General features: G+C 37.3%; 1 protein-coding gene across 1 annotated transcript; it reads left to right on the top strand.

The window, feature by feature from the left end:
* The first annotated feature begins 5,097 nt into the window (after nucleotides 1–5,097).
* On the top strand, nucleotides 5,098–12,333 carry LOC149006771 (V-type proton ATPase subunit d2-like). The gene is made up of 10 exons (XM_089165816.1): nucleotides 5,098–5,501; nucleotides 7,013–7,133; nucleotides 7,308–7,415; nucleotides 7,498–7,600; nucleotides 8,069–8,149; nucleotides 8,287–8,372; nucleotides 9,010–9,069; nucleotides 9,150–9,198; nucleotides 10,993–11,127; nucleotides 11,955–12,333. The coding sequence occupies exons 1-10, from the start codon at nucleotides 5,321–5,323 to the stop codon at nucleotides 12,084–12,086; spliced, it is 1,056 nt and encodes a 351-aa protein (XP_089021942.1). The 5' UTR covers nucleotides 5,098–5,320; the 3' UTR covers nucleotides 12,087–12,333.
* Nucleotides 12,334–13,193: the final 860 nt, after the last annotated feature.

The raw sequence follows: 13,193 nt of genomic DNA on the forward strand, positions 1-13,193 counted from the left end.
CTCTTCTATTTTAATAGAACATTTGACATCCCTGCTTGTGGGTTTGGATTTAGGATTTAGCATACCAAGTCAGTTAAATCTAGCATATAGATTGTGAAGGAGAAGCAGTTCATCTGGAATTTATGCTGGAGATTGTCTGGGATTCTTTAATGGAGAAGAAAGGAGCTAATGCCTAATGGGACCTCACCAGCCATTCCCTCTTATACCCAAGTAAGGTGGTTGTTGGAAACCAGAGATGGTTGGTGGGTGTTCCTGGGTTAGGTTTGGATTTTCTTCTACTGGGTAACTAAATAGTTATCTTTAAAGTAGAATATGTGAAAACCAGGTTGTGGGTTCTCTCATAGGATTTTCACATCCAAAGCTTGGTAATATCTCATCATATTGTAGAAGTGAAAATTTATTGTTCTGGTTTTCTCAGGGATTGAGGGAATCTTTGTAGCAGCTCATCTATTGGAATCCAAGGAACATCAGCAGCAATCATGGAATTGCATTACAGGCCCTGCATGAACTTAAAAAATCAAGAATTCTCGCTTGATTGGATGTGTTTAAGTCTCATTTCGAAGATTTCACATCTTGTTTCAGACTTTAATTATATGAAGTTCTTTTATATTTCTAGATCTTGTAATGTTTTTGCAAATTGCTTGACTTGAGGAACCAATCAGTTCAGCATTAGTGGTGTCTCCCACCTTTTGTTTTGTTGTTTGATGCTCCTTACTGTCTTTAAGGAACATTGGTTTCCTTAAACTTAATAATTAAGAATACTGAGAGACACCATTCACCAGCTGAACTATATTTTCTAGATGGGGTCTTTATCACTTTCTATCTCCAAAACTAAAACTGATGAAGATAACATGCTTGGAAAAAGGTCCCAATAAGAGAAAGTCTTCGATTTTATTTGGAATGTGTACATTGGCTTCAGTGATTCCAATTGTCATTCTTGATTAATCCGAGGTTCTTGACAAATTAAGGTACACGCATGTATTCATAATGCTTAAAATCAGTCTTTGTTAATTACATTGTTGATAAGTTCCTTGTTTGACATTTATTGTGTTCATGATTACAATTCTTTAGTTTCTATTCATACGCAAATCTGTTTAAGTATTTTATCTTTTAATCTAATTAATCTTAACAAGAATTCATAGATGAATTATAAAATTACAACTACAAATTTTATGGGGTTCAACGATCATCATTTAATGTCTAATCATGTACCTAAATGGCATTTAAAGTCATAAACTTGACATTTAATAGAAGTTTATTCTTCAGTGACGAGTAAATATTGTTACGGATTTTCTGAGTTATTTAACGATCATCATTTGATGTATAGGTCACAAACTTCACGTATATTCTTCAGTCACCTACCGATTTTCTTTTTGATGCGTAGGATCTTAAGAGTAATGCCAGTCCACTACTTTCAATTTAATTCCTAAATTGAACTTTTGGGTCAACCATTAATCATTAAAAATAAATAAATAAAAGGAAATCGTATCTTGTACCAATAGATAGATACAAAAGTAGCAAGTTCAATCAAATAAAATACACTTTTTTTTTGTGCAAAATAATGCACTTGATTCAAATTAACCTGAACCTTAATCTAAGATATTAAAATTTGAAGGGAATCGTATCAAACACCAATAGATAGTTACAAAAATAGCAAGTCCAGTCAAAAATAAAACACAGTTGATTTCTTTTTTTGGGGAAATAATACACTTGAATCAGATTAGCCTATACCCTAATCTAAGAGATTAAAATAAATAAAATAGACTAATATAGTATATAAGTTGTCTATTATGTTAGTGGACCTTACCATATTCCTAATAATACACTTAGAATCAGATTAGCCTAGCTAAACCCTAATCTAAGAGATTAAAATAACAAAAATAGACTAATATACTATATAAGTTGTCTATTATGTTAGTGGACCTTAACATATTCCTTCTGACCCTTCCCTCTTTGGGAAAACAACATTATTTTATTTCCATAGGTTCCGTTGAAACGGAAAGTATAATAATATATAGTGTGGTCCAATAAAAACAAAGGGAACAGCATTTATTTATTATGGGAGCATAGGGAGTTGGGTTCATACAGCCGAATAAAATGGGCTGTTTTCAGCCCAAGTATAGATTTTAAGTTATGTGGTTAGTTTGGGTTGGGTTTCAGCAATACCTTGACCAGACCCAAGCCCACCTATAATGGCCCATTGCTGGTTTTCAACTACAAAATTTAAATAAAAGAAGGGAGTGAGAGAAGGATAACATCATCGAAGTTCGGATCCTTTATATGTAAGAGTAGAGGATTATGCTCTCATCATACATCTCCACCATACATTTAGGAGATGAACCCTCCTCTTAACAGTTGACAAGATAGATCAGAAGTAGATCTTCTTCTTAAATATGTGATGAAGGGGTACGAGCAGAGTATGGTACATGGATCTCAATTGTCAGTCTGTGCATCTGTACTCATTGGAGTTCAAAATGATCTCATCCAATAAAGTGACTCCATGCATTATTATATTGGTCATTGTATATGTGTAAAGTTCAAATGCTAATAAGATTCACTCTAAGGGGTTGGTTCAGTTGATAATGACAAACACCTCATTAGTAATATGTTAATAATTTAAATTTCTTTTGGGCCAATGGCCTTTACTCCTCTGAGGATTAGCTGAGTAAAAGTATAGGTGTGTAACATTCTCCTTACTAAATTACAAGTTTACATCAGGATGCCTATGCTAGGAGACGATTCTTTGTTTGGATAATGAAGGAATGGCTAATTTCCATTGATTGGTTTAGAAATAGGAGTTTGATAGTTTGTTCTAAAAGTATATTTCAATTGAGACTCACAAAATTTAAAATTTTATTTTTCAGCAACGACATAGATAGAAGAGTTAGGTGAAAGGGGGCATACACGCAAGGTCATCTCAAGAGGTCACTATGGGGACCATTTTATCAAGTTTATGCAAAACCCTCTTTTGGACAATTTCCATTGAATCATTCTTAAACAACAAAACACCAAGGCTGTTTTTGTTTGCAGGGTTAAAGTGGGGTGGGATTAAAGGGGTGGGAAAGTTGTACTGGATTACCATAAAATTCCAAATATTTACCTGTTTGGTTGCCTGGGGTGGGAAACTCAGGCGACAACTTTGGCCACTGTGGAATCCCTGTCGAGGCTCATTTTTCCCACCCCAGGCTGTCTCAAAATCCCATGATTTTGATGGGGTTTTGAGGGAAAAATGAGGGAGTGTTGAGAAGACTGGCGGGAGATCTGCAATTTGGCGGGAGCTTTGATGGAGATAGAAAATGACGGAGAAAGTGGCCGGCGGCAGAGGCCAGAGGCAGAGCAGAGAGAGAGAGCAGAGCAAAGAGAGAGAAGAGAGAAAGCGCAGGGGAGAGAGAGAGAGAGAGAGAGAGAGAGAGAGAGAGAGAGAGAGAGAGAGAGAGAGAGAGAGAGAGAGAGAGAGAGAGAGAGAGAGAGAGAGAGCGCAGAGCAGAGAGAGAATGAGAGAAAGTGCAGAGGAGAGAGACCTTCACCTCTGGATGCTCTGCCATCGGCGTTGAAGAAAGAAAACGAGTAGAAACTGGCAACCCAGGCAGAAAGTAGGAAGCATGTGGCGACAGTGGCCTGTTGAGTTCCAGTGTTCTGAGGATTTGCAGACAAACGAATAGAGAAAATATTGTTTTCCTATTTTCTTATTTTTATCACAAAAAAATGAGAATTGAGAATGAAGCTCTTGATTTTATTTTACCAAAAAATAAAAGGCAAAAGCTAAGCTCTTGATACCAGACGGTCAATTTCACGTTAACATAAGCAAGAACAATGTTTACGCATAGCAGAGAGAGAATGAGAGAAAGCGTAGAGGAGAGAGAGAAAGAGAGAGTGAGAGCGAGTAGAGAGAGAAAGCGCAGAGGAGAGAGACCTTCACCTCTGGATGCTCCGCCATCCTTCCTCCCAACTCCAGGGCTTCTTGGTCGTCGGGCACACCGAAGAAGACGACACAGACGCCCTTTGCAACTATTGCACTGGCCGACGGAGTAATCCGCTTGGATCCGCTGTGGCGACTCACCAGCATAGCAGAGAGAGCGCAGCACTTTACCTTTTTTACTCGGAGCACAGAGAGCACCGCCTTGCTCAAACCTTGCTCAAACCCTCAGAGCACTTTACCTGTACTGGTTATACATATACCACAACCTGCACAGGGAGAGAGAACATGTTTATAGGAAGAAAAAAAGAATAATGATAATATATCTTTAATTTAAATTACTTTTACATTCCCACCCCATCCAACCAAACAACTATTAAAACTGAAAAAGTTCTCATCCCATCCAACCAAACAAGTATTGAAATTGAAAAAGTGTATTTACTCATTATTTCTCCACACTTTACTATCCTGTTTCCCATCCCACTAACATATGGGACCCACAAGTATAACTTTCCCACCCCTTTTTTTCCAGCAAACAAACACAGCACAAGTGTTTTAACAAACACACCACCTTATTATTTTGTTCTTTATAAACAAAAGAATGCGGTAAAGTTTCATGAGAATACTACCAAACGCATCTTAAGGTGATTTCAATCTTAGAGTCACCCTTGAGCTACCCCTAAAATTAATGTCACCTGAGTTATATAATTTATTTAAAAAATATCAATAATACCTTTTATTGTTGTGAAATCAAAGTTAGGTAATGGTATAAGAAACTTAAACTTAAAAAAAGACAAGAATACACTTAAACAAAAGACATTGACTCACATTCGTCTTCATCTATCGTTTACAACCGCTATTTTTCTTTTTCGTTTGTTATTGTATTTTTATGATTTTCATTATTACATTAATATTTTTTATTTTATGGGGTAATATTAGAAATAGATAAATATAAAATAGTTTTAGTAATACAGATTGATAAATTGAATAACTTAGGGATGACATTAATATTAAGGGATAATTCAACGAAATTGTTTAAATTATCGTCAAACAGAATTTGGACCGTCGGATTCGAAACTACGGTCGAGATTTCGATCCGACGACTCAAATTACTTCCCATGACGTTCCTGGGCGAAGTCCAAAATTCAGAGGGTGGGGCTGAAAACTTCCCATTTTATTATTGGTAAGAATCTCGGACTAAAAGAAAATCAAAATTTCCAGCATAACTCTAGCTCTAGTTGTCTTTCTCGTGTCTCTAGCTCTTCATCGTGATTCTTTCCATCACTGGGGTTTCTATCTTCTCTGAGAATTTCTCGCATTTTCTGCCATTTTTACGTTAAAATTGGATCACCTGGCCTCAGTTGTTATCGTCTTTGTAGTTGATCTTCGAATCCAGCTTAGAAGATGTACGGATTCGAAGCTTTAACTTTCAACGTTCATGGCGGATATCTTGAAGCGATTGTCCGAGGTCACAGATCTGGTCTTCTCACAGCTGCCGATTATAACAATCTCTGCCAATGTGAAACCCTAGATGACATCAAGATGCATCTTTCCGCTACTGAGTACGGTCCTTATCTTCAGAATGGTGAGTGCTTTGGTTTCTATTTTTCTGAATAACATGAGATTCTTGTTAATAGACTCAAAACTTGAATTTCTTATCTCGTCTAATTATTCAGCTTTTATTGTATTTGATATGACCCATTTGAATAACTTTAGTTCCCTATCTAAATTATGAATTGTTTTATCCTGTCTTATATCAATTTTCCTGGTGGATGAAATATACGTTTCTAATTGTAGTAGACTCAGTTAACTATTGGAGGAGATTTGATAAAATTTAAATCAATATTTTAATTGTTTCCTTCGATATAGTTGTTGTATTAGAAACAATAAGCTGTTGGACGAGATTTGATAAGATTCAAATCAATATTTGAATGGTTTCTTTCTTTAAATTAGAATTTGTGCGAATGGGATGGCACTCTTGCATTTGCATATTTTTCTGCAAATTACCTAGCAATTTCACTAGTTTAGACTTTGCAGATCAATTAAATTCCTTTCATTTGGTTTTCTTATAGATTTAGTAAAGGAACATCTCTCTTGGACATATTTTAGGGTCTTTTTGGCTACCACATCCCTTATTAAAAACCTACGTTGGGCCTGGGTTTTATAGCCTGCTTGCACTGGTCCAACCAATCGGTGCTACTACATCAATTATCCTCCTAAGAAGAACTCAACCTCGTTGAGGTTGAGCTTGGACAAGGACCAAGGAGACCATCTGATTTAACTTGCTCAAGGAGAAAAGGTTCCACTTCCTACTGAAGCTAGATTGTCTAAACGTTATTAGCTCTTAGAAACTTCATACAAATTCACCGTCTGAAAGAGTTGTAAGTGTTTTCATAACCATGCTGCGATGCCTTTTGTTGAAGAACCACTGTTGCTCCAAAAGGATGTCATAGTACAAGATCTTGATGAGATCAGATAAAAATATCGGGTTTCGTGAAGTCTCAAGATCAGACGATGGGTGATACAGGATTTGTACGATATGTGAATGAAGATCTCAATATCTGTCTGAGATCTTGGGTTATATCATAACATTACCTCAAGCACCTAATGCACTCACACCATTATAGGGTACTCCCCCTCAGCGTTTTTACACTGACATATCTGATCTTTCGTTCTGGCTGTTTTATGCTTCTTATGTCATTTAATATGGACAGAATTTTCTCAGAACCTGTTGCCTATGTTGTGCGAGTTCGTGTATGATATTTGTCAAGGAGTTGGATCCACCTGTCCCCAGAACTTGGAATATCCTATGGAATGTATTAGAAAATGGGCATGCATATGGACTGTGAACAAGGGGTAATTTATCAAAGGAATGGTTTTAGACTTACTCTTCTTCTTCAGGGCCAAATCCCTCAAGGATTTGCTGATGGTTCTTTTTGGACAATTGTCTCATAAGTTTGCCAAATTGAATTTTTTTTTGGGGCTTGGCTACTCTTTTTTTTCCTTCTTTTGGGGGGGGGGGGGGGAGGTTACCATTACTTTTGATATTCAGAGAGCTTCTGTTTATGCTTATTTGCTTCTTTAACCGCCTTGCAGAGCCTTCACCATTGCATACAACTACTATTGTGGAGAAATGCACTCTTAAATTGGTTGATGAGTACAAGCATATGTTGTGCCAAGCTACTGAGCCACTTTCAACCTTTTTGGAATATATCACGTATGTGTTGAGTAATTTCGCTTTCCCTTCCTCTTTGGGGTCGGGTATCTTTTTTTTTTTTAATAATTTTAAGTATTTAGTTGTCATTATTTAATTTTCTTTTTGAAGATAGGAGAGGTTTTGTGCTGAATTTTGATATATCAGATGAATTTAAGATTTTGTGGTTGTTTGTAGGTACGGTCACATGATTGACAATGTTGTCCTTATTGTTACCGGTACCTTGCATGAGAGAGATGTTCAGGAGCTATTAGAGAAATGCCATCCTCTGGGTATGTTTGATAGGTAATGTTACTTTGCTGCAGTTTGCTAACTTCTGGGGCTTTGACATTTCATAATATTTACATTGACATGGTTTCCTTCTCAGTATTGCTACACTTGCAGTTGCTCAGAATATGCGTGAGCTTTACAGATTGGTGCTTGTTGACACACCATTGGCTCCGTACTTCTCTGAATGCATTACATCTGAGGTGCTACCAATTGGCTTCTTTTCTAGCATATACATTCTTTGCATTGCAGAGTACCCATGCTTTTTTTCTTAAGAAATGATTCAATTTATTTAATCATTAAATAGAAAATTACATAATCTTCATTTGACTGATATGTTTTTGGACTAGAAATTTAGAATCCTGCATCTTCTAAAGGATGGTTCTGAAGTTTAGGCAGATTATTTGCCCTTTTTTATATACCATTCAGAAAGTAAAAGATTTTGAGGGTACCCATCCTATCAAATTTAGTCCATAATTTTCACTTGTTATTTTGCAATCATGACTCCAGTCATCAAATGTTTGGAATCTACCATTAGACATTTGGAATGGAATGAACCATGCTTATTTTTCTGTTTTCTTTTGGGAGGGGATTTGATTACTTTGAAAACCTTGACAAATAGTCTATTTTTTATTTGTTATGTTCGTAAATAATTGTTTGTGCTTTCTTAGGATTTGGATGACATGAATATTGAGATTATGAGGAACACGCTTTACAAGGCTTATCTTGAGGACTTCTACAGGTTTTGTCAAGTGAGTGTTAAACCAAAAACACCCTTCCCTTAATTTAACATAAAATTTTCAACAAAAACTTGGAGGTGCTACTGCTGATATGATGTCTGACCTCCTATCTTTTAAAGCTGACCAAATTAACATAAAATTTTCAACAGAAAATTGGAGGTGCTACTGCTGAGATAATGTCTGACCTCTTATCTTTTGAAGCTGACCGACGAGCTGTCAATATTACAATCAACAGGTAACATCAATGTGTCTACATGAATTTTTTTGGTTAGTTCTTGTTTCTTGCTAGCTCTCTGTTAAGACCCCAATGACTTGCTACTGCAATTTCCACACACTCACTGTATATAGCTCATAATCAATCACGAACAACGGAACAGAAGAGTATAGAACAACTAGAACAGCAGAGAATAGGTAGACAAACATATACTTCATTAGTGTTGTGCCGATAGACATTCAGTATAGAACTAAAGTAATGTTTAGCATCCTCCATTAACATCAGACACATAACCACAGCAAGAAACAACTACAGACCCTAACGGCTCACCTGAGAGCTAAGCTCTTCCTAGCAAGATTCTCTTGCTTCACTTACAGACTCCATGCATAACACCTACCCTTTTCCGTTCCCCTTTAACCCAAGACTTCCCAACTAACTGCTGTTCCCTCTCCAATCTCCTTTCCAGTGTCTCTTCTAGCTAAGCTTGTTTCTTAAGTATCTCCTACAGCAGCTGGTTGTGATCCAGTGCTTCCACTCCTATTCTTACACCTGTACCCCCATGACATTAGGGGCCTATCATTCTGTCAGTGCATTTGGATTACTTCTTGTGCTGGAAACTTCTTTCCTGTCACTGTATCAATTTTTATACTTTGTGCAGTATTGGGACAGAGCTGACACGAGATGACCGCAGGAAGCTTTACTCTAGCTTTGGTTTACTGTATGTATTTCTTCCAATTCCCTATTTAACTGGTTTTTCTTTGTTTTTCACACTTTTAATGATGCCGTTTTGTGTTTCAGCTACCCCTATGGTCATGAGGAGCTTGCTGTATGTGAGGACATTGACCAGGTAAGTTTATTTAATGAACTTGGAAATGCTGCTTATTCTGTGTTTGGGATCTTGTTTAGAGATATACTACTGCTTGATAAAATCAAGTGTCTGCAATGATGGTTGTTTTCTTTAACTTGACTGAGTTTGGTGCCTGTTATTCAGCTTCATGCTTCACGTTGACCTGACAGTTGTCATGATTTACATCAAAAGGCTTTTAATTTCTTTCCTCTTTGAAGATGGTAGTTCTGTTGATATTCAGCACAGTTGAATTTTGACAATTTTAATGTTAAGAACTGCATCTCAATAGTTATGTATTCATGTGCTTTGCCTCAACTTTTTAGAGAGAGTGTTTTCTGAGCCTTTGAAACCAGGATGGTTTTACTATGTTGGTAATGAAACTGGTAAGAATAGAATCATTAGCTACCAAATGATACCAAGATATTTTGTTCATTGGGGGATGAAAAAACTGCAGGTTGATTATATTGGTAATATCAGCCTCAAAGAAGGATGATTTTATTTATGAGTTTGCAGAAGTTAGCACTGAGAACTAGGAAACTACTGTTTGAATAACTACAATTGTAATATTAGCATGCACCTTCAGTAGACGGATGATTGTATTTATGGTTTTGTAGGACTTAGTACTGATCACTGAAAGTGGTGCAGTAGAAAGCTGCAGCCCTAGTTCAAGCAGGAATAAGAGGCCAGAATAGCCTGTGGTTCCAGATTGCCTGAGTTTTCCAGTTCTTTTTCCAACCTGTGGTTTCATTTTGTGGTTCTCCTTGAGACCAGATACATGGAACTTGTTTTGGGAATCCTATTGTGTTTGTTATTAATTCGTTTGTTTTAATCAGGCTGGAATGGCATCTACAAGTTCTGGTCCTGTTCTAAGGCAGTTGGATTTTATTTGTCAGAGCCAGAAGGAAAGCTTTTCCCTGACCATTTTGGTTTCCTTTCCAGATCATGGTCACCTTGACCTGTTAGCCTTTCTTAAGTCTAAGTCTGCCTTGCACAAAGCTAGTAATAATTTTAAGGGGACTAGGCCTTCCCCATTATTGTCAGGATCGCTTTTTAGGCCTTCCCTTTGTTGAGTTTTGAATCAGCTTTACACAAAGCTCTAAATAATTTATAAGCTGGAAACAATTTTCAAGAGACTAGGCCTTTCCCATGATTGTCAGTATTGCCTTTAGGCCTTCCCTTTGTTGATTGAATTTGAGTCAGCTTTACAGAAAGCTGCGAATAATTTGTAAGGGATTAGGCCTTTCCAACTTTTTTCAGGATTTAAAATAGAAGATTTCTTTTCTAGTTCTGTGGATTCTGGGGTGAAGGCCTGGTGGAGATTTCAAGTCTGAAATCAGGTTGATTCCTGATTGGTATCATCCTTTGTATTTCTGTTCTTCACTGTTGAAATCAGCTGATAAACTCTGGACTCTATACCCTAATTTGATATATTGCTTAAATCTCCTTCGTGTTTGTTCTTAATCTAGAATCTGATTGCTAAAGTTTTTCATCACACATTTACTGGGATAGTGCCCATTGCTTTGCTTTTCTATTTTAAGTTTCAAATCTGTTCAAAATTTTAAGATCCAGATCGATTCTGTAATCTTCAGGATGTTCCGAAGTCCAAACCCTAATCTGCTGTGTTAAGAAACCCATTACAATTATTACTGTCATATCACCCTATTGACCAATGGCCCCAATTAATGAATCAGAATGATTTTTATTCAGATGCATGCTGGTTCATCTCCCCCACCACCCAACCTAAAATAGTGTTTGTATTGTTTCTGCCTCATTTCCTTGTGGTTTCTCTTGTAGGTGCGTGGTGTCATGGAGAAATATCCCCCATACCAGTCCATATTTGCTAAAATGTCTTATGGGGAAAGCCAGATGCTGGATAAAGCCTTCTACGAGGAAGAGGTGAAAAGGCTCTGCTTATCATTTGAACAACAGGTAAATAGTTCAGATATCAACCCTCCAATCATATTCCTCGTTTCAAAGTGCAGATTTATGCTCCGATGTGAGGCAACATTTTAAAGGGTGAAGACATTGAGCAATGTGTTAGGACTACTAGATTATGCAACCTTGGTCTTATAGTTTCCATTCTAAATAAAATTTGAGTAGAAGATAAGTTCTTGTCTAATATTCATGTGCATAAGGGTTTCCAAGCATGATTAGGGAATGGTTCTTTCCTTTTATCTACTGATCATTGCAATGGTGAATGACCTCTTCTAGGTTTTTCCCACTAAACACACTAAATTCTGGGTGAGGGTAACCGTATCAAAGCTCCAGCGTTGCCCCGGTTGACACTCTTGCTAGAACCTAAGGTCCCATTTCTCATATAAGTAAAATACATTTCTCTAATACATGAGGCACAGATCCTGGGTATGGTATGTGGCACTCTCGTTGAGGACCGAATCCAAGGTTATGACCAAAGGTTATTCCCATTGCCTCAACCAGGGTCTGCTTTGTTACATTAGTCACATGTCTTTCTAAATAACAGAACACCATCTTCTTTGGTAAAGAACAGAAGCATCTCAGGGTTTGTGAACTTCGGACTCCTAGGGAAATTAATCATTTTATATTGCTGAATTACTGTATCTGTTATTCTTTCTTTAAAGAAACCTAACAAAAAAAGGTCATGTATAAATAGTGGCCTTTCAATGTGATTAAGAAGTTTGTTGGCTTCCTGTACCACGTAGTTCTTATTGGTTATTCTATTGGTAAATGTCAGTTATTATGAATTTATGATTGAAAATTTGTTTATTTTCAATATGCAGTTCCACTATGCTGTTTTCTTTGCGTATATGAGACTGCGGGAGCAGGAGATCCGGAATCTGATGTGGATCTCTGAATGTGTGGCTCAAAACCAGAAATCTAGAGTTCATGACAGTGTTGTGTTCATATTCTAGTTGTTTTACAGTCCTTGAGGATAATCGACATGGCATTTTCGTAGAGTTGTATGCATCTTCCATTATGTGTTTATTGTAAGTTGCAGGCGCTAGTGCTATTATTGCCCCTTGTGATTCTTCATCGAATTCCAGAGGTTAATAAGAAAAAGTGGAGCAAGATATGTGCCTGTTTGTGTAGTCCCTGCACCAGTGGGGGGCCAATAAAAGTGCACATGACAGTATCAAATGGTCTTAATATTTGATTTCATGGAGGGTGTGCGTTAATTTCTATTGCTTGTGTCAAGGTGCAGAGGGCTACTTGCCTTCTTAATCAGATGCTGTTAATTTTACCAGACAACTAGTAGGGAAAAGGAGACTATCAGGTTGCGTGGCATCTGCACACAAACATAAAGGGTACCCAGGAAGTGAAGGATCCATCGCCTGTTGGAGGATTTTTGTTTGCTGTCTCGTGGGAGACCTAAGTGTAATGGAAGGTTAGGTTGGGCTATAGCTTCCATCAGTGTTCAACGGTTCTGATCCCCACAAATGAGGCAGGTTTGGGTGCAGTTATTGTGCCTAACAATCAATTTGTTTAAGCTATTTCGAAATATAGTGTGCATGAAGCCCAGCTATAAATCAAGGACATGTTATTCTTCGATTCATAGTATCTGTGGCTTATGAAACTCTTACCCAAAAAAAGGCTTATGAAATAAGTATCCTCTATTGCTTGAATAATTGGATTTTGTATTTTACTTACGGTTGTGGGTTTGTCACTTTAGCAGTATGTATATATATTTTTGGTAAACAAAAGAAGGGATGCAGTAGCGGCGACCTAGCGCCCCCCACTTTAGCAGTTTATACTGATATAAAGGTGAAGTTGTCATTGTATGAACATATTGCTCAGATGATGCATCCATAATCATTGGATTTAAGAGATACAAGTGTCAACATCCCTGTGGCCTGAAGCACCGGAAACACTGTAGAAGATTTGGATCCTGCCAATTGTTGTACTATAAGATGTGTGCATCTCACCCAGCGGCAGCGTTCTTTTCTAGCAGCAGAAGTCCCTTGTATCATTCTGAACATTAACAAGGACAACATCTTCTGGTGGTGGTGAATTTGGTGACT

This window comes from Hakea prostrata, chromosome 8 (assembly GCF_041222555.1).
Source record: "Hakea prostrata isolate BN-2017 chromosome 8, UWA_Hpros_2, whole genome shotgun sequence".
NCBI classification, from domain to species: Eukaryota; Viridiplantae; Streptophyta; class Magnoliopsida; order Proteales; family Proteaceae; genus Hakea; species Hakea prostrata.

Excerpts from the sequence above, each read along its gene's own strand:
- LOC149006771 (XM_089165816.1), top strand. The coding sequence starts at position 5,321 with ATGTACGGATTCGAAGCTTTAACTTTCAACGTTCATGGCGGATATCTT. Across the intron at positions 7,601-8,068 it reads CTGAATGCATTACATCTGAG|GATTTGGATGACATGAATAT; the intron begins GTGCTACCAATT and ends GTGCTTTCTTAG. Across the intron at positions 11,128-11,954 it reads GCTTATCATTTGAACAACAG|TTCCACTATGCTGTTTTCTT; the intron begins GTAAATAGTTCA and ends TTCAATATGCAG.